At 43.1% G+C, this 25,171-nt stretch overlaps 1 protein-coding gene across 1 annotated transcript in view; it reads right to left on the minus strand.

The window, feature by feature from the left end:
- Positions 1-140: 140 nt before the first annotated feature.
- Positions 141-25,171, minus strand: part of USP25 (ubiquitin specific peptidase 25) — a 131,429-nt gene continuing 106,398 nt past the window's right edge. The window contains exons 20-26 of the mRNA XM_036243410.1: positions 23,227-23,322; positions 14,750-14,928; positions 12,840-12,918; positions 9,180-9,259; positions 4,511-4,634; positions 2,267-2,462; positions 141-1,481 (exon numbers count right to left, since the gene is read on the minus strand). Of these exons, the coding sequence (XP_036099303.1) occupies positions 1,309-1,481; positions 2,267-2,462; positions 4,511-4,634; positions 9,180-9,259; positions 12,840-12,918; positions 14,750-14,928; positions 23,227-23,322 (927 nt within the window). The 3' untranslated portion in view covers positions 141-1,308. The remainder of the gene's footprint in view (positions 1,482-2,266; positions 2,463-4,510; positions 4,635-9,179; positions 9,260-12,839; positions 12,919-14,749; positions 14,929-23,226; positions 23,323-25,171) is intronic.

Consider the following 25,171-nt stretch of genomic DNA (forward strand, 5'->3'; position numbering starts at 1 on the left):
TGTCCAGGATGATGTTCTGCGAGAGGCACTTAGAAAGGGCACGTTTGGCTGAAGCTATCACACACATACGCGGAGATAATGATACATTTTACTAAGCTAACAAGGTACGGTGTATAAAGAAACTTGTATAAATCCAAAAATAGGTTGTTGGTAACAGGATTACCTTTAAAGCACTGCTTTTATTCACAATATTACCTCATTAATCTTAAACAGAAGTTCCATCTATAAAATGTTCTACAGCTTCTTCCTTTTGAAGAGGAGGTAAGTTAAAGCAGGTGAGATACCCATAAACTCGAGCTCAACAGAAGCAACTTCACAGCACTGGTTAGCAGAGAGCATTTCCAACTCCAGTGACATACAACTTACAAAAATAGAATGATTATATAATGCAAAACACTGTCCTCCATTATGAAGAATGTGTATGTGTACGTGTGTGTATTGTGTGTGTGTGTGTATATACATATATACACACATATATACATATTTCTTATAAGATTCACTATTAAATAGCCCTTATTCAAGTATTTTTTTCTGGTATCTTTTGAGAGAATCACCTTGCTACATTATTTGTACATACATACAAAAATAAAAGGTTAATCTAAGAAACGTTTAAAAGTTTCAGTGTGGTTGACTAAGCCACTCTCCTCCAGGAAAACCTGATTTGACTTCGAAACAGGCTTAGGTGCCATATTAAAGTTTAACAACTTTGTGAAAAATATATATATATATATTTAAGTGTCAAATACGCAGTAAACTTCCAATAGGCCAACATTAGAGCAAACTTAAAAAGTCTGCATTCATCTTTCCATCACCCCAATCTTAATCCCCCAAATGCATTTATATATTACAGCGGAAATGATACACTAATATACAATATACCTGCTTACAAACACATAGGTAGCCATAAATAAAACTTTATTCTTTAATTCCATTTACAAGCTACCAAATGCGAAGTATCGTACACAGTGCCGGCAGCCGGGGGAGGCCCGGGCTGGACGGGAAGCTGTAGACACGGGTAAAAGCAGTAACACTGCAGCCCGGGCGGCAGAACGCAGTCCTGCCCTGGTCAGTTCGATCGGGGGCGTCACGACACGCGCGCTGGCTCAATCGAAGGCTGAGCGTCATGCGATTCTCAGCTTCGACGTCGGCGGTCCAGCGGGAGTCTGTACAGTTACTTTGTGTCTTGCAGTCGTTGAAAAGAAAAGAAACAGAGAAAGTTAAAAACGATAGCAGCAACAAGCGAACCCGGCGGCAGGGAGGCGAGGGTGGGGGCCGGACGCGGTTCGGACAGTGCGGGCGGAGGGCGGTCTATCTGCCGTCGGCGGGGGTGCGGCTGAGGGACAGCATGGCCCGGGCGAAGCGCTCACACAGCTCGTGCGTGGGGCAGGACGGCAGCTTCGGCGGCTCCTGGAAGCCCTTGACCTCCGTGGAGCAATCAAGCAGCTTCGGCAGGAAGTCCGTCAGCTTCTCTTGGAGGTTCGCTGCAAATACAAACGATCAGAGGTGACTCCGGGGAGAGAGAGAGATTATGGTCTGCAGCCGGCTTTATGGACTTAGTTTTCCATTTAAAAATACGCACAATAGCCCTGGCCAGTTTGGCTCAGCGGTTAGAGCGTCGGCCTGCGGTTCGGAGAGACCCGGGTTCGGTTCCCGCTAAGGGCACGTACCTCGGTTGCAGTTTGTCCGCGGCCCTGGTTGGTCGTGCGGGTGGCAGCCACTCGATGTGTCCCTTTCACATCGATGTTTCTTTCTCTCTCTCTCTCTCCCTCCCACTCTACCTGAACAAAAAATGGAAAAATGTCCTCGGGTGAGGATTAAAAAAATAAAAAATAAATAAAATAAAAATACGCACAATAATTATCATCTTGAGGGAAGAAGTTGGAGACCGATGGCAATGCAGACTCCAGAGATTAGATTTAAATCAAAGGAACAATGTGAATATTATCGAATATAAAAATTGATACAAATCACCCTGGCTGGTTTGGCTCAGCAGAGTGTCGGCCTGCAGACCAGAGAGTCCCGGGTTCGTCCCCGTTAAGGGCACGCACCTCGGTGGCAGTTTGTCCCTGGGTCGTGTGGGTGGCAGCCACTCGATGTGTCCCTTTCACATCGATGTTTCTCTCTCTCTCTTCCTCCCTCTGTCCCTCCTGCTCTATCTGAAGATAAATGCAAAACTGTGAGGATAAACCCACAGAAGCAGCCACGCATCCTAAGGTTCAATCCCACTGCTGTCCAGCTAACCGCCCAGGAGCACCGTGGGCCTTACGTTCCATTTCCTGTCCCAGGTAGGAACACCACCGGTTCCTCACGTCCTCCACGGCCAGCACGTCCTTCTCCTCCATGTCGTCCGCCAGCAGCAAGGGCAGGAACGGGACGACGAACTCGTTCATCACGACCAGGCCGTGGCTCACGTCCCGGTCTTCTCCGGACTCGAACAGATCTGCCGCCTGCTCGTTCAGCTTCTTAACCAAGGAGAAAGGAACAGGGGTGGGTGGGCTCGTGCCGCAGTGACAGACACGCCCGCGGGCGCGCGGAGGACACGGGCAGGCGCTCCCGAGCCGCACCAGCACGCGCGGCCACCGGGGAGAGCGGCTCACCCTGTCCCACCCGGAAAAGCTCGTGGGAACACGGCGTGGGCAGCAGCAGGCACGAAGGACAAAGCAAATGCGTCATGTTCATCGCGTTCACGTCCGGCGCCGGGCCCGTCTCCATCCCGTCTCCCGGGATGAACTCCGCCCAAGCGCGAAACCCACTAAGCACTCGCGTCCGCGTGAAAACACAGAAATGTGAACTCCGTTTTCACTCTGAGAAACTCGTCATCCTCTTCCCCACGAATGTCGACCGAATAAGGGAAGCTCTATTCCTTGGTACAAAATTACAGAGCTAAACAGGGAACTCGTGTATCCCTTCAGAAACTCTGACCTAGCGCGTGCCCCGCGCCCGACATTCTTCTACACGCAGGACACCTGAGTGACTGACACAGAAAACTCGAGTGCAGCGTGCGGCTTGGTGTGGGGACCGCTGAGCTCCTCTGTCAAGGTCAAGAAGGAACTATTTGAGGGACCCACTGTGTCCGCTGCAGTTCGTCCACCTGCCTGTCTCCAGAGGCAGCCACGCATCATCCACAGTGAGCGTGGCTGTGTTTCAGCAGCACTTTATGTACACAGATAAGGGGCAGGCTGGATGCCGGCCACGGGCCGGTCCCTAACCGAGCAGGACTGAGAAATCCTTTGGACAAGAAACACAAGAGACACAGATCTAGGAGACGGATAAAGAAGGCAGATAAAATAACAGCTGTAATATTGAAGGGCTTATGTTTGACATCTTATGTTTAGAGCGGATAAATACGATTTTTTTCTTTTTTTTAAATCCTCACCTGAGGACACTTTTCCATCTTCTGTTCAGATAGAGTGGGAGGGAGAGACAGGAAGAGAGAGAGAGGAAGAGATAGATAGATAGATAGATAGACAGATAGATAGACAGATAGATAGATAGAGAAACATCGACGTGAAAGGGACACATCGAGTGGCTGCCTCCTGCATGACCCCAACCAGAGCTGGGGACCAATCGCAACTGAGGTACGTGCCCTTGACCAGTATCGAACCCCTGACTCATAGGTCCATGGGCTGACGCTCTAACCACTGAACCAAACCAGCCAGGGCTAAATAAGGTGTTTAAATGATCCTAGTTTAAAGCTGAATTTCAAATACAAAACTTATATTATTTCTTATGTTTATGTTAGATCATTCTTGTGGAATTTATTTTTGGTTAGGAGACAGGCGGATGTTAAGTCTCACTCAGCCACCCACCAACCAATCAACTCATCTTGAGCAAATAAGGAATCTGTCAGCTTCCGTTTCTTTGTTTGAAAAATGGGATCCTATTCCCTTCCTTACACAGTGGATTAAATGAGATACGCCTTGAAGTATCGACTATAATTTTTATAATGTACATTCCAAGACATATTGTCATTATTCTAAAATTTAATGTTAGATTCGGCACGATCGGGTTTCTTTTCAGAACATTCTGGCAGTAGTATTCTAGAGGGTAAAGTAGAAAGTAATAGTGATTGAAGTCCACGAACAGAGCAGAGAGACAGGGGAAGAAGGGTAAAAGCCTCAACTAAGGCAAAGTACCATGGGTATAACGAACAGGGTGCAAAAGTGGTGAAGCAAGTGTGGCCAGTGTGGCTCAGGGGTTGAGCGTCGACCCTGCACCAAGAGGTCGCCAGTTCGATTCCCGGTCAGGGCACATGCCCAGGTTGTGGGCTGATCCCCAGTGGGTGGCGTGCAGGAGGGGACCAATCGATGTTCTCTCTCATCGATGTTTCTATCTCCCTCTCCCTTCCTCTCTCTCTAAAATCAATACGGGGAAATAAAAATGGTGAAGCAAGTAAAATCAAGGGATGTGGTAACTAATGGAGGAATGTAAAGAAATATAAATACAAACATGTAATCATTCGGATCCCATTCTAAGGAAGATAAACACATACTATGTGCATCCAACTTACCAGTAAACATTCTCTTCTGTAATGTGATATCAACTCCTGATCGTGTCCTCTGTACGGCCCTTTGCACAGGAGTTCTTTGTTATTCTGATAAGCACAGATGAGGAAGAGCAAGGAATCTATATAACTTAAAAGGACAAGAGAGCATTAGTACTTCATGTAAGAGTCCGCTATAATGATAAAACATTTAAAATAAGCATTTACCTTTTGATTATCCAGAACATTATAATAAAAACTATCATCTGAGACTCTGGAAGCCGGACACAGGGAACCAGAAGACAATTATGTCTTAAAGGTGAAATACAAAAATCGGAAAACAGCCCAAAAACTGGGAGACAGGGCCAGAACCGATGGATTTAGGAAGGTCCCCACTGTCTTCCTGGCGTCTTTCATTTTGATTCAAAATGAAGACCGATAATGAAGCAACTGCTCACTGAACATACTGTCATTTTTGTAGGAAGAGGGCTACTGTGCTTTTGGATCACATCAGTGGTTCCTTCAGGGACTATTTGGTGAGGATTCTTTCTATGCACAGGCACAGTTCTCGTCATTGAGAAAAATGTCAAGACAGAGGGGAGAACATACAAGGGAGATGGGGCGTCGAAAGGGACAAGAATCCTTCTAAATCTGGGAAACCCAAAGACACAAGGGAACACTGACAGACAAGGCTAACAGGGTAGACCTCTGCGCTATATTTAGTACAAGTCATATTAATTCGTTCTATTACTTAAATCTAGATATTATGAAGTTCAAACTAGTTTTAATAAAGGGAGGAGGGGAAAATGTTTGAGTGTTCTATTTGTCTCTGAAATAATGACCCTCCTCCTAACAGGCTGTAGGGAAAAAATACATACAGATATGTATTTGTAAAACTGAAATGTGAAAGATATATTAAGATATCTCCATTGTGTTAGTTTGTCCAATCATAACATAACTTTCTATAGATTAATTCAGAAAAATGGAACCCCCAAAAGAGTGAAATATGATAAAGGAAAACTCTAGTGCACACTGCCAATCAGTATTACTGTTTATTATTTAATTCCATGTGTTCAGATATAAATCAATGCTGTACTCCAATGGTTAAACATAGAATTATTTGGAAATATATACACACTCATGAAAAATCAAATTACACCCTGAAACTGTCTTGGAAAATAAGTTATTCTACACACTTAATAAAAATGGCTTCTTCCAGGTTTTCTGAGAAAACCTAAGATTATAAAACTTTATTTAAAATAATATAAATATCTCAGTTAAAGATTTTTTAAAAATGTTTTTACTGTTTTTTTTAGAGAGAGGCAGGAAGAGAGAGACAGAAACATCAATGAGAGAGAACATTGATAAGCTGCCTCCTGCACGCCCCCTACTGGGGCTCGGGCCCACAACCCCGGCATGTGCCCTGACTGGGAATCGAACTGGGACCTCTCAGTCCATGGGATGACGCTCCATCCACTGAGCCACACCACTTGGGCTCAGCTAAAGATTTTTTATTTGTGAAAAGAAAGAAGTGACAATAATATTACATGTCTTATGCCATTAAGGTGAGGCTGACACACCTACCCCTTCCTTTATAGCTATTACGCCAGCTGACACAAAGGTGTCCCCTGAATGACATTTCTGTCTGGCCTCATAGATCTGAGTCCCCTCTCTGAGAATAACCCTGGAGCCATGACCTCGTTCCAGCTTTTTACTGAGACGCACAGTATGTTCCATATCTTACCGATGACAGTGTGGTGATGTGGATTGCGGGGGGGCGGGGGCGCAGGGGAGGGAGGAGGGGGGGATGAATGGTGATGGTCGGAGACCTGACCTGGGTGGTGAGCACACAGCACAGTGTACAGACAATGTGTTGTAGGGAACTGTGCACCTGACACTTGTAGGATTTTGTTAACCAGTGTCACCCCAATAAGTTCAATAAAAAGAAAAAAAAATAAAGTTTTATAAATATATTTTCAAATAAATCAGAATAAGAGTCAGCAGTCCAGTTACCACGTTCTTATTTTAAAAAAACAGTTTTTTTTCTTTATTGATTTTAGAGAGAGAGGGAGAGAGAGAGAGAAACATCAATGAGAGAAAACATCAACTGGCCGCCTCCTGCATGCCCCACACTGGGGATCGAGCCACAACCTGGGCATGTGTCCTGACCGGGAATCAAACTAGCGACCCCTTGGTGCAGGGTCGACGCTGAACCACTGAGCCACACTGGCCGGGCGACACGATGTTTTCTTAAATGCTAACAGAGACCTGACCTTCTAGAGGTATGATTTCCATCATGGTGGCCACCATGTGTGACAATTAAAATTAATTAAACATTTTTTAAGAAAAATTTTGTTTCTCGGTCAGACTAGCCACATTTCAAGGTTCAGTGTCTGCAGGTGGTGACCACTGTATGGATGTAAAACTCTCCCATCTCTGAAGAAAGTTGTGCCGGGCACTGTGCCGTTACTATTACACTTACCACAACTATAGAAGCTACCACACAAAAGAAAACAGGAGTATTAATACCTGGAAGCAAATTATTTAAGTCCTAATTATTGTGTAACTTATAAGATAATTCACACTGGTCACTGAAATAGGAAACTATGTTGATTATAGCTCTATTTCATACATCTTTGTGGTCAAGGTTTTATTTCTTCTATAGAAATATTTAAATTTATACTCGGGTTTCTCAGATTTGTACTGATTCGAGGAAAGAGTAATATGATGTTACAATTCGGTAAAGTGTTTAAGACCAAAATGGCATTTTGGGGATCAAGCAGCCCCCCGGGGCATAAACTTGGTCAAGGTCACACAGCGAAGTAGGGAGAGAAGAATGAAGACAGAGACCCCTGTGTTCTCGTGTAATTTAAGGAAGTCCAATAAGCACAAAAAGTAGCATTCAATAATCTCATCCAGAATGTAAAGAGGTATAACTATCACTTTCTAGCTCTCTGCGTAGTATGTATATTAACTCATTTTAGCTAGATCTGTTAACGGTCTTTACGATATAATAACTTGGGCCCTGGCCAGTTTGGCTCAGTGGTTAGTGTCGGAGAGTCGCAGGTTCAATTCCGGTCAAGGGCACGTACCTCGGTTGCGGTTCGTCCCCGGCCCTGGTCGGGTCATGGGAGAGGCAACCAGTCGATGTGTCTCTCCCACATCAGTTTCTCTCCCTCCCATCCACTCTGCAGATAAATGGAAAAATACCGGGTGAGGATTTAAACACAAAACAAAATATATAACTTGGTAATATGTTGAAATTTCATAATTTCTTTATCTTAAATATGTTTGTTCCAACGTCAATATTCTCGTATCTACTAAATAAATTGTAAGGACCAACTGGAAAGTTAGTAATGATGACAAATAATGTTGACAGAACAAGAGAAAAGAAACGTTAATGTTATCACTAAACACAACAGTTGCCACAGCTAGCGGATGTCAGATGTTGCCCGGAGGTTTTGTCGGAGTGGTTTTTAATGCAAACCTAACAGTCGGGACCTGACGGGAATGTATCGATGGGCCGTCAGTTCTGAGACCAAGAGAGAGTCCACCAGGCCCCACAGTCTTATTGTATCTCAGATAAGAATGTGGTGTCTGGCCGGTGTGCTCAGTGGTTGAGCGGTGACCCTGCATCAAGAGGTCGCCAGTTCGATTCCCGGTCAGGGCACATGCCCAGGTTGTGGCCCGATCCCCAGTGGGGGGCGTGCAGGAGGCGGCCAGTCGATGTTCTCTCTTATCGATGTTTCTCTCTCTCCCTCTCCCTTCCTCTCTCTCTAAAATCAATAAAGAAAAATAATTTATATATATATATATATAAAATAGTTTCATTCCCTCAGTGCGGGGAAGGGGAAGGGAGGAAGGAGAAGGAAAGAGAAGCAAAGGAAGGACTCCAACAGACCTTCATACATTTGGTTGCAGCATGGCACCATTCAATTACAGCACTTTCAAAAACAAACCACCAGTCAAGCAAGCTCGTTATTCAAGGGTGTGAATCAGGAACCATGGGGAGAAGGAAGTAAACGCCCACTAGTGGTGAGTAGCCCACAGCGCTGTCCATCAACACCCGCCCTTCCTTCTTGGTGACAATTCAAACAAAAACAACCAACCATGCAAGAGTTGAATACGTAGAAACCCCTTTTAAAACCACTTGCAATGTAAATGAAAAAAATCTAAGATGTGTTTGCAGTCTCAATACTTAGGAGACCAGAGAGCGGTTTTCTACAGCTATATTTTTAGTCCCTAAAGTTCAGGCATGTAGACAGATGGGAAAACGACGTGAGTCGAGGTCAGGAGTAGACTCAGAAAGAATCAGAGGCCTGCAGGTAGCTGTTAGGGAATATGAACCATCACACCTGTCGGGTTACCAGCTTCTCTGGTCTCCAGCAAATTCTAAGCTTCTCTCCAATCCTCCCACATCCTGACCTTCAGGGGTCATGTTCCAGAGCTGATAAAAACAAAGACACTAATCCCCACCATCCAGATTTAACTTAAAATAAAAAAAATCCATGGTGTGGGGGATGCGTCCAACTCTCTGGGTTAACTGTGCCCGCTCTCTGGAAATCTAAACTGTTCTAAAATAAAGCATTCACAATATATATCATGATTAAAATCTTTTCTACATAGAAGGTCCCATCTGACAGGACGAAGTACCCAAATTAAGCTCCTCGTTCCAGCTGCCGCCACGTTTCCTTACCTTTCTCTTTGGAAATTTTCCAGCCCAATGATGAGGTATGTGGTTGTTTCTCTGAACTTCCTGTAATCCTGATGCCACTCCTACAAGAACAAGAAAATGTTAGCTGTACCCACAGGGAGATGTTTGTGCCAACACGGGGAGATTCTTCACTCGGCAGCACACTGTTCTGATAACTGAATTCACAGGAAAGACGTCACAATGAAGATAATCCAGATGATGAAGACCTGAATTGGTGTCTCTCGCCCGTGGAGATCTCGGTGACAATTCTGCGGCGAGATGTCTGACTGTTTTCGCCTACATTTTCTTCTAGGATGTTTAGGGTCTCATGACTTACATTTAAGTCTTTTATTCATTTTGAGTTTATTCCTGTGTGTGGTGCAAGCTGGTGTATGTGCGGAGCCCACGGACAGACAGAAGAGTGTTGAAAGTGTGGGGGTGGGGGGGTGGACAGAGGGGTCAGTACGGGAAAATGGGTACATCTGTAATACTTTCAGCAATAAAAGCAAATTAAAAAATAAAATAAAAACAGTCTGCCAAAAAAGACCTTAAGTTCTGCCAAGACTATTTATTAGTAAATAATAAACAAAAATTATTAGACATTGATGAAAAATTAAACCACAAGATCTCATTAGAAGACAACAGAAATACGAGGCAGGATAATCAATCTGGCTCTCTCTCTCTCTCTCTCTCTCTCTCTCCAAAATTCCTCAGTACAAAAGCACACTATGAAAATTCAGGATGGGGCAAAAGTAGGTTTACAGTTGTGAGTACGCAAAAAAGTTTACCCTTTTATATTACTTATTAATTACGGTATGATTTCCCACCCAACACTGGTAACCCTTCCGTTGCCTCATCTACCTCACAGGGGATGTACGAGGTAACTGTGGTTACGACTCTAATGTAAATCAAAGCTTGAAGCCTATTATTTGATGCAGCATTTAAAGAAACTAAAAGAAAAAAAAAAATGTTTTCGCATAATACATTTATTTCACCTGTTAATTTCGCCAAATTTGTGCTGAATGTCATTTGAAGTGTGGCAGGTGAACAGTCTATTTGTTTGAGAGTCAGGCAAAAGGATAAAAACATTTCCCATTTCACTGCCTTACCCTCCAAAAACCCAACTGTCGCGCAAGTAATAGGACTAAACAATTCAGAACTGATATCCTCTAGAAAACAAAACAAACGCTGACTTTTTTCTTACTTAAGGAAATTGATTCAAGGGAAACCATAACTAAAATACAACAAAATTACAACACTGGACTCACCTAAAAGAGATACTGATAAGAAAGCTGTGTGATCAAGCTCTTATACACACATTATTATAAGAAAATCAAAGAAGCATCTAGACCAGTGATTGGCCGGCTGTATGCTCCCTGAATAAAGACCATTTTAAATTTTTGAGGCATAATTTTCGTACTATTAGTAGACCCTAATAAAAAATAAAGGCGGTGTTGTTTTGCAGGTATAAAGGTCGCTGTCGGGGGGAAGTACTCAATGGCCACCCCATTGCCAGACTGCCCGAGAAGTTGTGATGGGCACACTCTCCGTGAGGAGCCAGACAAACATTTCAGGGTTGCAGCCACCTCGTGACGGTAGCGCGGAGACGCGCGGAGGCCAATGGCTGTATTCCAGTGCAACTTTATTGACCAAAGCAGGTGGCGTGCTGGGTTGGGTTTGCCGGCCAGGGTTTGCTGAGCCCTGACTTGGAGCAAGACAAAGATAAGCGAAATAGAAGAAATGTTATGTGACGATCTGCAAGATTCTATGACTGCCGTTAGAAAGAACATAAGACGTTTTCAGAATGTGCTGAATCCAATCCGATGAAGCTACCTTGGGGAGCAACTGCAGAATGAAATCACTATTGAAAATGAGGTCCCGTGTAACCTGAATTTGGGGGACAGAGGCAGAGTTAGCAACCCCTGTCCCTGCCATCTCTGGCACACATCTTGTGTCTGCTGATTTGTGGATGGGCCCCCAGACTTCTATTGTGCCCCATTGTTCCAATTTACCGATTCTTATGCTCATATTATTATAAACGTAATAGTTAAGACAGTATGTCTTGATTTCTAATAGAACAAGCCTTCTTACTTTGTTCTTCAAGAATGTCAGGACTAGACGAAGATCTTTGCATTTCCATAAAATATCTGAATCAGTCTATCAAGCTCCCTAAAATAACTTGCTAAAAGTTTGGTAGAAACTGTGGTGACTCAGTAAATCACTTAAGGGGATACTGTCATCTTTCAATACCAAGTTCCAAACATGACAGATTATTCATTCACTGAGGTCTTCTTTGATGTCTCCTAAAGTCACGTACATCTTTTGTCAAATTTATTTCTAGGTATTCCACTGTTTTGGATGATACTGTAAGTGGTGTCATTTTTTAAAAATGTATTTTTTCTGATTATTTGTTATCAGTATAAAGGAATAAAATTGGTATTGGACATAGGTGTGCACATTACAAAGCTCTTATTAGTTCAAATAAGTCCATCTGTAGATTGTGTGGGTATTTTCTCGGTAGACAATTGAAAGTAAGAACTTCGTTTCTTCTTTCATAATCTTTCACTTGGTGCTGATTTCTGTGGCCTCCTGCCTGTTAGTGCCGGGCTGAGCAGGAGCAATGATCACTCACTGCCCATGCCCTGCTCAGACGGACAGCGGTCACGCCCGCAATTCTCCGTATTTCTTGTAATCGTGTTTTTGTGTTTCAAAGCACTCTTTAGTCCTTTAAAGTAGTTACCCTGTACTCCAGGTTAGCTAAGGGTTTTCATCCAAAATGACTGCTGTGTATTTCCTTTGATCTGTTATACTATGGGAATTACGGTAACTGTGTAAGGGGATGTCAAATAATTAGGTCTGTAAATGGGACCAAACATTCATCCAAGGCACTCATGAAAGCAACTAAAAATTACCTGGATTTATAACTTAAAAAGACACTATATAGTTAAATACCTGTATGAATAAGGTACTATACATATCACTTTTAATGATATGAAATATATAGTATATATAGTATAAATTTAAAGTTAAAATAAATGCTAGGTATTTGAACTGGTAAATTTTTTAAAATAGGTATTAGTCTTAAAACCAAAAGTTAAGTCAAAGAGAGTTCTGTGCACAAAAATGACTGTAAACACAATGTCAGTACATGTGCTCACAGGGACCCCAGGTCCAGTGATGAAAAACATACAGGGGGTTCAGTGATTAAAATAAATTCTAACATCAAAATACGTGATGAAGCCCAGAGAGTATTCGGCGTTTAGAGGCAGGTTCCACCCGGCCGTGTGGCTCAGTGGTTGAGCGTCGACCCTGCACCAAGAGGTCCGGGGTTCGATTCCCGGTCAGGGCACATGCCCAGGTTGTGGGCCCGATCCCCAGTGGGGGGCACGCAGGAGGTGGCCAGTCGATGTTCTCTCTCATCCATGTTTCTCTCTCTCTCTCTCCCTCCCTCTCCCTTCCTCTCTCCTTAAAATCAATAAAGAAAATAAATTAAAAGAAAAAAAAAGAAGGCAGGTCCCGTCAGCCGGCGGTCCCTGCGGGCTCTGGTGGGTGGTCACCCCATGGGCCTCATCTCCTCGGGCTCAGCTGAGCCACGACGACAGGGAGACCAGTGACCCGCAGGCGCCCTCCGTCCACAGCTGGACAGCTCAGAAAGCATGTTACCTCATATTCCTCCAGGTTCACTTCCTCGGGCTTGATCATCTCCAGTTTGGCTCGGGCCACTTTCATGATGTTGTGACACCTTGAGAGGAAAGAAGGGGGTTCCTCAATCTAAAGCGAGACCCATGCACCTGGACAATGTGTGCTGTGCAAACCTGAGCCACCCAACACACCTGGAAATGAGACCAGTCCCTGAGGAAACAGGTCCCAAACAACCGTAAGGAAAACGTGCTCTGGGGACCAGTGCTGCATAGTGACAAAGTGCATAAAAAAGACAGTGTCACTGATTCTGAGTCCAATGTACCAGGTCACAGCTACACAGGGTTTTAAAATCACAGTCTGCTAATAACGACTGCATAGTAGAAACTGTGTTTTAAAAAATAATTTATATTTATTTAGCATGCTCAAGACATTACATTTTATTTCCCCCCAAATGGCATCATTTGCAAATGGTAAAAAGGACCCCAAATGTTCCCCTCACTGCAGGTCAGAAGGGAAACATTCCAGTCAATCTCTGATCAGAATCACAGATAAAGAAATCCCCACGAAATATACTGATCAAATTAGGTTATCAGAACGAATCGACTCTCTGCAGTGGCCAGGACAAATAGTTGCAAAAGAATGAAAATGTGCCCTGGCCGGTTTGGCTCAGCGGTTAGAGCATCGGCCTGCGGTACAGAGAGACCCGGGTTCGGTTCCCGCTAAGGGCGCGTACCTCGGTTGCAGTTTGTCCCCGGCCCTGGTTGGTCGTGCGGGTGGCAGCCACTCGATGTGTCCCTTCACATCGATGTTTCTCTCTCTCTCTCTTCCTCTCTCTCCCTCCTGCTCTATCTGAACAAAAAATGGAAAAATGTCCTCGGGTGAGGATTAAAAAAAAAAAAAAAAAAAAAAAAAGAATGAAAATGTGATTATTCCAGGAATCTCTTCCCCAAATTCATTAGCACGTGTTTATAGTGCTTTAACAGAGATATAATAGGGATCATAACCAGTCGTACTAGGGAGCTCTTTGTAGTCACATGTAACAAAATGAATGATGCCCACACTAGTACTATTAACAATGTAACAGCCAACACCTGCTGAGGCTCAGCCACTACCAGATATTATTAGAAACCATTTACTTGTACTATTTCACTTAACCTTAAATTCCGCATGGTGAGGCAGGAATGAACACTAGATGTTCAATTTCTCCTCCTCATCTCCTCTGTGAAACATGTTTTCCATTCAGTATTTTTGAAATTGTCATAAAAAGGACAATCACTGATTTCTTAATTAGAATGTGATTATAATGAACTCCAAGGCAACATAAATGTTTCCCATCGTATAATCACTTCCAGTATTTTGATCTTCAACGGAGACATTTTTTCAACAGTATTCATTCTAACTCAATTACGTTTACAATTTTAACATTAGTAAATAGTTTTATAGGAGCTCCACAGAAAAAACATTTTTTTTTTTTTTTTTGGAAAAGCAAAATTAATTGAACCAATTATCTGACTCAAAATATTCACAGTATAAAGGCTGAACATTTTTTTGCCTCTAAAATATTGAGTCCCACAGGCAGTGGTTAGAGTGTACTCTTCTGTGTTATCATTACATTGCTTAGCTCAGTACTTTGGCTCACAATTAAAATGTACTAAAATGACCTGAATAATTTTCATTTCAAGCCTTTAAAGGCTACGTGCTCCTAGCGGGAACCAAACCCGGGACTCTCTGGTCCGCAGGCTGATGCTCCAACTGCTGAGCCAAACCGGCCAGGGCATAAAGGTCTTGATTATAACCTGTAGATAAATTACAAAGCCACTACTCAAATGAAGTCAAGTCCGATTTTGTGCTGTACTTATTGGAAATGTTTTTGTGTATGCATAAAATAAACGTTCAAAAATCGAATCAGATATTTCGTATGTCTACATTACCTTTCATCAAAACTTAAATTTCTATCTCCAAACTGCTCCAGCAATGTCTTCTCAATGATTTTCTTCGGCGCCTGATTCTGGATAAAGTAAACCACTGCATGATGTAAACGGTAGTCGGTTTCCGGTGGGGTGTCTTCTTGGGCCAACTTAACCAGCCTGGAGTACTCCAACTTAATCGCCTGGGAAATGCAACAAAATGTCACTGTGGGTTAGTCGTCCCAATTAAATCCTTCCATTTGGTAACTGTAATCATTCTTGAGTCTCACCTGCCTTTTTCCTTTGAAAGTATCACCAACAGGGCAGTGTAGCTAAGAATACTGCTCCGCGTTCCATAGCTCCAAAGAACTTTCTACAAACTGACCACATAAGCCCTTCCTTCCAGAAATGTTCTTTCCGTTTCCACCCCGAGACGTGGCCCATGAACAACACCTCTGAGCTTACTGGGTGAGGAATTTTGTCAAGCTCATCAAAGCCTGGTCCAAGTCCGCTCAGAGGTCGCCTGAGACTGGTACACCAAGCAGCTCCTCTGCTCTGCTTTCTAGTACCAGCCTGAGGTGGCCTCTCGCACCCAAACTGCTGCAGAATGCCCGGATGTGAGACACACTGGCTGGCTCCCGAGAGCCTAGAATATCACTACAGTGAACTTTCCACGGAACAGGCCGCAAATAAGGGATGACGGAGGCCAGAGACCGTACTTATCACAGAACGAATTTCTTGTTGCTTCAAAAATTTCTGCATTTCATTAGTATAAGTACTTAATAGTGAATATTATTACTACTACCTCTTTGACGCTAAAGCTTACTTTCTCTTCATAGGTAGGAACACCTCATAATTGATAACTAATGATGATGGAAAATAAATATTAATAGGTTACTGTACATGGCAAATGATTGGAAAAGCATTTGCTCATATAGAAATCTATGTCGAGTTATACATCCAATACAGCTGTATACAAGAAACTATGATTTAAAAAACAGTTTTTAAAATATAAATTTATATTAGACTTCTATCTAAATTCTAGCTCTATTAACCATAAAATATTTTGGGGCTACATGCAAAATACAATAAACCCTCAAGTCTGTGGACCTCGATTTAATGAACTTCGGATATAATGGACAAAATGTCCAGTTTGCACGTCATATGTGAAAATTAACACTCTGTTGATTTTAAAATGCTTTTAACCAAGATTTGCTTACAATTAATTATTTGTGTTATTACTTCCTGTTATTTTTAACACATTTCAGTGAACAGGCCATATGTTGGAAGAAATACTGCAGTAACATTGCCAACAGAATAAATACTACGTATCTACAACCCTAGTCTACAACTTGAAATCCAGAGTCACACTCGCGAACACTTCAGGGAATGATTAGCGGTGATGACACCGCACGGGGCGGAGGTGGGGACTGGTTCTGTGGTCGCCTGGTGTGACCTCCTGCAGCAGCTTTTGGTGGCTGTTGTTAATCCTCACCTGAGGATAGTTTTTCTCACTGGTTACGAGAGCCAGTGGAAGGCGGGAGGGAGGGGAGAGGAGAGAGAAGCACCAGTGTAAGGGGGACACACGCATGGGTGGCCTCCTGCGCTGGTCCCAGCGGGTGCCGCGGACGCACCTGCAACCCAGGTACAGGCCCTTGAGTGGGACTCGAACCCTCTGATACACAGGCCGACAGGCGAACCACTGAGACTGAATTTAAAATGACTGTAATACACATATAAAATTTTTCTGTGAAATTAAGCTTTCCATCCATAATTTTAATTACACAGATGTGTCTACATAAGTAGAAAGAGGGAAACTATCTAAGTTGTCCAATTTTTAACACACATTTGGAAAACCTACTTTATCAGATAACGGACTTTGGCTTTAAGGGACACCCCTTCGCCTGAATTAGTCTGTTCCGTTCAGGTTTGACTGCATGTTTCAAAGTACCCACCCTGTAGAACGGTTTTCTTGTTAAATGTATGCCTTTCGTAGGCAATTCTTGGGCACACAGATATCACCACTGATACAACTGTATTTTATAGAAGGCAGAAAATATAACTAACATTAAATGAAATGTTCTAGTTACATATTGTTACAGTTTATCAAGCGGGAGGCGGAGTCCTTTCTGCAGAGCTTAGCATTGCAAATGGAATAAGAATGACCTTCCAGCTAAAATAGCATCTTCTATTTTATTTATTTTTTATTTAGGATATACATGTCATTCTACAGTCTTAGAGCTGTGGTTAAAATAGCCAAGAACGTTCATTCTCGCTGACATGTAAGATGATCACGGTTCACTTCTTGGCAGACCTAGTAACCGCACGTGAGCTTGGCTGAACTCTTTAAAATCTCCCTATTTTCCCAATTTGAAAAAAGGCTCAGCTTCACTTAATAACCAAATTATACTGAATTTGAGAAAAAATGTCAGACAAAAACAATAACTGTTCATTCTTATTATTATGGACCTTAGACAATGACTATTATAGGTTATATTACAGGTTTTTTCTGAATATTCCAGTATGTTAGATATTATGCTTTGGGCCAATACTGTGCTTTAGTATGGCCAAAATAAAATAGATTTGTACTGAGTTTGTTAAAATAATATTATGGTTCAGAGACAGAAATGATAACACTAAAGAGTTATCCATTTTCCTATTTTCAAAGTAGAACCTGTGAGTATTTATAAATAGTAAATAGATTTCTACTAGAGAGCTGAATATATGTACCTTCTTTTACTCTAAGCTTATGTTTATTACTTGATTTTGCTCTATTTTAGAGTCTCCTAATTTTCACAAGTAAATAACAAATTCACAACCTGTAGGTGTTTAAACCAGTACAGGTATTTTTTAATTTCTGGGAGTAACTTTCAAACACACACATACACCAGATCACCTTTGACCAGCATATATCCCTCATTTTCAAAAATCCGTTTTCTAACCTTTAAAATGCTCGGCAATCATATCTATTCCTTCAGACTGTCAACCGCCCTCAGCAAAGCTGGACACTGTCCGTCACCAACACCGAGAACACGCTGAGCTGCCCATCGGCCCCGCACGAGCTCCTCAGCACCCTCTCCACTGGGAACGACGCTTGTCCCGTCCACGCCTGAGTTCAGGTGATGACCACAGACGCCGCGATGACACCCCCACGCTGACAGAGAACAGGGGCCCTGGCCGTCAGCTGACAGAGCCTCTGGCTTCCTTTCTGCCTGGTTTTCCCCACTCCCCCGACTGGGCCCACTCACCACGGCCCACGTCACCTGTGAGGGCTCTTCCTGCTACTCTCCCACCAGGACCTCCTCCGTCCCCCTGGGCCGGGCCCGTCCCCCAGGGGCACCCCAGCCTTTGCTAGCGCGTCCTCCGAGCGTGTGACGTCGTGTTCACCCCCACCTACGACTCATCGGTACGACGAGCTGACGTCTCTCTTGAAATTTTCAGTGCTAAGGATTTCCTCTTCTGACTCAGTCAACTCACGCACTGTGGCACAGAGCTGGTCACATCGTAATCCGAGTGCCCTCGTCTCTAAAATAATGTTAGGTGAATACCAAGTGCATGTCTATGTGTGAATAAATGTCTGTATTAAGATGTGGACTGTGTTTTAAAAACTGACCATGGCGCAGGAATGAAGAACCCCCCCCCATCCCAGAGGACCAACAACACGTCGGCACGATCTCTGACCACAGTGCAGTACAAACAGAATTGAAACTGAAGGCAGCTCCCACACTAAACACGTAGGAAGTTACAAATACTGTTTTAAATAATTCTTAGGCCCAGAGAACCAAAATTATATTGCCACTGAGAATATGGGATATCAAAACCGATAGGACACAGCCAGACTGGTAGTCAAAGGAACTTTCCAACGTAAGCAAAACAGAATAAAACGTATCTCCAGAAGCTGGGGAAAGAAAGAAAATGAACCAAAATAAACGAGAAGAAATAAAATAATGTGGCCATTAGATATCGTCGATGGTGTTTCTTCTCCAAAAAGCTAAATGGGAAACCAAAAAATGGAAGAAAACTCAACACCAGAACACAGGTAAACATTTTAAAAGTTATGACAGAATAATACATATGACGTTGTGCCAATAAACGGTAACATCTTGATTAAACAGAGGATCGTCTAGGAACACGCGAGGGACCAGGATTGCTTTGAGAGGCAGAAAGACTGAGGAGACCCCGCAAAACCACAGAAACAGTTAAACGCTGCACTCAGACAGGATTGGGGCCCACACTGGGTTAGAGCCAAGCTGCTGGGCACATCTTCACAGACAAGATGATTCCTATCACATCTAAACCGCTCCAACACCTAAAAAAAAGGGAAGAGGCTCCTTAACGATCATATTAGGCTACTTGAATCCGGATATCAAAAGTTGACGGACATAAAAAAGAAACTATGTATCAATTTATCTGTGAACACAGATTCTCCACATCCAAATTCACTGATAAGCTACATTGTGTACAAAAAGAATATATAGGAATAGATGATGTTTACAATGATTTTTTTAAGTCAAGGTTAATTAAGATCTTTACATTTCCAAGACTAAAAATGAAAGAGAAACCTGCTCAGTATCTCAAATGCATTAAAAAAGTCCCAAGTTCCAGCATCAATGTCAAAGAAGACTCTTAACTATGAATTTAAATTTGAGTGTTTTTATATTTAGAAGAGGACTCGATTAAATGAACAACCTACTTAATAAAACACTAGAGACAGTCTTATTAAAATAAAGAACCCCTAAGGTTTTTATGTTGTTGTTTAAATTAAATGAGCATTTGCTCTGTTAAGACATTTGATTCATCTGTAAGTTGCAAATTGTATTTTGTTTGTCATTTATCTTTAAATTTGTTTTTAGTGTCTTACTGTGTACACTTTTAAAACTCATAAAATATAGCAGTATTTTCTTTATGGATTTGGGCCTCTATGAACACTTCCAAAACTACCACCTCTTTAATTCTAGAATTTTCAGGATTTTATTTTTTGTTTAGATTCTTAAATATGGGATTTTGTTTTCTCCAAATAGAGAAAGAGTCACACAGTCCAAATATACAATTTTGACTAATGTGTCTTTTATACACTGACTTGAAATATCATCTTTCTCACATATTAATAAGTACCATTTATAAATAGGTCTGTTTGGGTCTCTCCATTCTACTGATATATTTTATATCTATTAAATAAACAAAAGAGTAATAATAATTATAGGCATTTCATAATTTAAAAAGAGCAATACAATTATGTCAAAAGGAAACAACTGTTATGAAGCAATGAACTAAATGGTAAAAAAAAAAAAAAGTCTCATAATATAAAAGTGCTACTCATTAAAATTCTGAGGGTACTTAACTAGGTAAAGAAAAAATGTACATAAAAAAAGACACTGTAATGTCTTTCGAAGTAGATGAAACAAGTGAAACTGCTCTCACGATCGTAATGATCACATGACCCCGCAGCTCCCTCTCCCGGATGCGCAAGCGATGGGTCCCTTACAGAATATCATTATTTGTTTCCTTCTGGCTTTTATTCTTGCCCATCATAGTAACCCTGCACTGCCTTTCTCTGGACAAAAACTTCTGTCTTCAAGCCACTATTTTGGGGGCAGTTTCCTGTTAACAACGAAAACGAAACCCGAACAAGCAGGCAGCCGGGGGAAGGACCAGGCACACGTCCCTCCTCACGCACTTGTCCAGACCTGCCTGCCCGTCAAGGCGCTCGTGCGTGTTCACAGGGGCAGACTCCCAGGCGCGAGGCCCCGTGTGGGCGGGGACATGCCAACCACTGGTAAGGTCCTGATTCAGAGGTTACAACGTATCTCATCCACTTCTCAGCCTGATGCCTTTCACTGTGCAACTTACGTGTTTGTCAGTAACAAAGTAACATTTTCACCATGTGGTTCTGCCCTGCAAACCTGTACGACATAGGCACTGGCCTGGTCATAACCAGGAGGAAACCAATACCCAGGCGCCGTGTCGACAGCTTCCTCCTCCTCCTCCCTGCACTGCCCACATCAAATAAACCCGACACACATCTTTCTTTGGCGCTGTGACCAAATATAAAAGGGACATTAAAAAAAAAAAAATTCTCGCCCTGGCCAGTTTGGCTCAGCGGTTAGAGCGTCGGCCTGCGGTCTGGAGAGACCCGGGTTCGGTTCCCGCTAAGGGCACGTACTTTGGTTGCAGTTTGTCCCCGGCCCTGGTTGGTCGTGTGGGTGGCAGCCACTCGATGTGTCCCTTCACGTCGATGTTTCTCTCTCTCCCTTCCTCTCTCTCCCTCCCACTCTATCTGTACAAAAGGTGGAAAAATATCCTCGGGTGAGGATAACAAAAAAAAAAAAAAAAAAAAAAATTCTCCTTCAATGTAAGAGAAACTAAGCATTATGAACATCTAAATACACTAGTCTATGTTAAGAAAACAGGCAAGCAGAAGCAGCCAGCACATACGAGACACTGTGCCACACACGTCCTCTGGACACCTCTCTATTACCAAGTGACTGCGCTTTGTAGATAGTACTTTTGTTATTCACTTGACAGATGTCCTAAAATTATCTATTATCAGCTAGAAGTCTCCACATGTTAGTCATATACCTACACATCATTTATAATACAGACACGAATTATGAACAAATAATGTTTCCATAAGATTACACCCATAGATAGTCTTCAGTGACAGATGGGTAGAAACATAAATTTCAGAAATATGCTGCTACAGGAAAATTGGAGGGTAAACCAAAAAAGAAAAATATATGAGCTACAGAAAACACTCACGGGACGAGATGCAAGGAGCACCCCAAGGTCGCAGGGAATGGAGACCCCGGGGAACAGAAGGCCAGGAAGACCAAAGCTGCTACAGAGCAGGTCCCCTGAGGACGTAAAACTCACAGAGAACAGCCCTGGCCGGTTTGGCGCAGCGGTTAGAGCGTCGGCCTGCGGTCCAGAGAGACCCGGGTTCGGTTCCCACCGGGGGCACGAACCTCGGTTGCAGTTTGTCCCCGGCCCTGGTTGGGGTCATGTGGGTGGCAGCCACTCGATGTGTCCCTTTCACGTTAATGTTTCTCTCTCTCTCTTCCTCTCTCTCCCTCCCACTCTATCTGAACAAAAAAATTTAAAAAATGTCCTTGGGTGATAAAAAAAAACAAACACAAAGAAAACATGAAAGTTTGTTTTTTGCGGTATTTTTTTACGAGCAGCTGTTCAGCCTTTCTCAAGGGTCCTCATCAGGGTGACGATGTCTCCCTGGCCGCTTCGCCGGAGCTGCTACAGGTCCGCAGGCAGAGTCCTCTCCCGGAGCCCACAGCCGGGCCCACCGGACGGCGGGCCGCACCCATGCAAACAGGTTCCCACTTGTTGACCGACACAGGCGGCACTGCACGAGGACTCTGCGTCTGTCTTTGAAAGAACTGCTGGAAATAAGCAGTGTGTGAAGGACCGGGTTTGAGGATGGGAGAGCAGAAAAAATTCACGAGAAAAATTTAGATTTTTAATGTCAAGTAAAGGAGCATGCATTTAAGGTAGTGAGCTACACCTCAATGCCCATCCCCCTAAATTTCTTTTAATAGAAAGAAACAAACACTAATGAGGGGCTAGGAGTGAAAAGACCCTGGTAGATTTTCGGTTAATCTAAATAAAATGACAAAATATACAGTTTTTTTTTTTATCCTCACCCGAGGGTATTTTTCCATTTTTTGTTCAGAGTGGGAGGGAGAGGGAGAGAGAGAGAGAGAGAAACATCGATGTGAAAGGGACACATCGAGTGGCTGCCACCCGCACGATCAACCAGGGCCGGGGACAAACTGCAACCGAGGTACATGCCCTTAGCGGGAACCGAACCCGGGTCTCTCCGGACCGCAGGCTGACGCTCTAACTGCCGAGCCAAACCGGTCAGAGCTACAGTGTTTTCATTTTTAAAAGCAAATACTGTAATCAAAACATTGTAAAGACCTGGAATTAGAGGAGAAAAAGATTGAGCCGCAGAATAATGCGTCAGCTACACGGTCTCACGTGTCTTGAAATGACCAGAACTCAGGAATTAACCCAGGGGAAAACATAAGTGAATAGAAACATAAAAAGATAACGCATGAATGATTTTACAAACAACCCAACACAGAAAGCAAAGTTAAAGGACAATATTACGGGAACGACTAATCGTATTTCCAATGAGGAAAAAAATAAATTATTATCAGAAAGTGACTCAGTGCCTAGGTTTTGCTTATCAATTCCCTTTATTCCTTTCACATAAGAACAGAATTCAAATGTCTGCTAACAAAACAGAGGTGCACTATTAGGGTAACTCAGGTAAAACAGTCTCGTTTTTGTTGAATTATCTGGACTAAAGAAACAAATAACCAGTCTTCGATTCATGCAGAAAAGAAACCCCTAGAACATTGGGTGACCGTGGCTACAATAGGAGAAGAGAAATTAAACAGGAAAACAAACTTAATTAAGGAAAGAAAATATGTTAAGAAATCTCATTCAACAAATAGGAGAAGAAAAGGAAATGGGACTTGTACCTTAAAGAACCCTGCTTCAGGGCCACACTTGTCGTACACACTCCTGGATTTACCTATGGCCATGATGATACCTTGCATGCTCGGGGTCATCATGATCTGCCGCAAGGGGTTTAAAGTAAAAGTTTTCGAATGAGTCACAGAAGAAACGTAACAGGCCAGAATCATCTCTTTCCATGCAAGTTAGAAGTCCTTTGCTTTTCGCCACGTATCGATCAAAGGTTGCATTTTTTAAACAGCAAACATGACGCACTGTGCATGTAAGTACACTTCAAAGTCATCCACAGGCCACGGCTCGTTCACACGGTGCATTTGTGCAAAAAGCAAAACAGGCACCCTCTCTGAACCAAAGAAGTCAGACAAGACACCCCCTTGCTGACACGCTAGAGAGAACCGTTTAGCAACCGACACCATCTTTTCATTTAAAGGTGCCTCGTGCCCTGGCCGGTTTGGCTCAGCGGTTAAAGCGTCGGCCTGCGGTCCGGAGAGACCCGGGTTCGGTTCCTGCTAAGGGCTTGTACCTCGGTTGCAGTTTGTCCCCGGCCCTGGTTGGTCGTGCGGGTGGCAGCCACTCGATGTGTCCCTTTCACATTGATGTTTCTCTCTCTCTCTCTCTCCCTCTCTCTCCCTCCCACTCTATCTGTACAAAAAATGGAAAAATGTCCTCGGGTGAGGATAAAAAAAAAAAGGATAAAGGTGCCTCGTTGTGAAGGCGGGGGCCGCTCGGGCAGCCAGGGCTAAGTTCAAGGCTGGTACCTGCGCCCACGGGCTAGGCAGCCCCCACCAGCCACAGGCCCCGGGCAGCCCTCAGCAGCTGCCCTGTGCCCACAGCCTGTGCCAAGCCACATGCACTGTGAAAACCGCCACTCCAGTGGATTAAAACACAAAACAAAACTGCCGGGAGCATCAGCATTTGCACAAACGATCGTGTTCCATGATTAATCTCAACTCTGTGTTTGTTTGTTTGACGCCAGTAGGCTCACCCTACAACTAGCCCTCTGGTGGGCTTCATCAACAGGTTCCCATTTCCATTAAAAACGTAACCGTTTCCGTAATTCTCAAGTAGCAATAAGGTATTAAAATAGTTAACGAGAGTAAAATATTGCTAATAAGTACTTCAGACTGAAGTGTATTCTTCATTTTCATTATAGCTGATTCTTCTCAGCTGTTTACATTTTAAAGTATCTGCAAAAGTCAGGAGACTACACCCATCACCTCCACTCACTGAAACTATGTCTCTGTGCTTCGGATTACATACTGACAGCCGCTCTAACACTAACCTTGAGAAAATCCTTCTGACCAGTTCCCATCTCGCCAACCTACTTCTTACTCTCGTGATGGCCATGATTTCGTACACTGATACAGTAACATCGATGTCTTTCTGACACCTCTGATTTTAGTGTCATAAAGACACTGTAATTCTTATGTAACAGTTTAATAATAACCTTGGAACGAATCCAGAAAACAGTTACTTGGAGAAAGCTATTTAGTATATACTTATTTCTCATCTATATCACTAAAATCTAACAAATGATAGCATCCGAGGTCTTCTTTGTGCACTCCTGAAGAAATGGAAAATACCAAAATGTAAGAGTCTTAGGAGAAATGTAGGGGGGGGGATCTTCCGATGGGACCAGGATAACAGCGCATTCTCATCTGGATCCCCCAAAACCGTGTCACGAGAAGCAAGATTTGTCTCTATGAGAAAACTAACTGGATGAGAATGAACATGAGCGGGAAGGAGAGAGAGGCTGGAGGGCCCACTGTGTATAAAACACTGGTGGGCTTTCAGCTCATAGTCCCATGAAGGTTGTGGAAGCAAAAATATCAGTTATCTCTTTGCAATCAGGATGCATATCCTTTTGCCAGGAGACGTGGGCAACGTATTATAATAAATAATTCAAGCAAAACAGAAAAGAGGAAGAAAGATTCATTTTAAAGGCTCCAA

The sequence above is a fragment of the Molossus molossus genome, unplaced genomic scaffold (genome assembly GCF_014108415.1).
Source record: "Molossus molossus isolate mMolMol1 unplaced genomic scaffold, mMolMol1.p scaffold_m16_p_5, whole genome shotgun sequence".
In the NCBI taxonomy this organism is placed as follows: domain Eukaryota; kingdom Metazoa; phylum Chordata; class Mammalia; order Chiroptera; family Molossidae; genus Molossus; species Molossus molossus.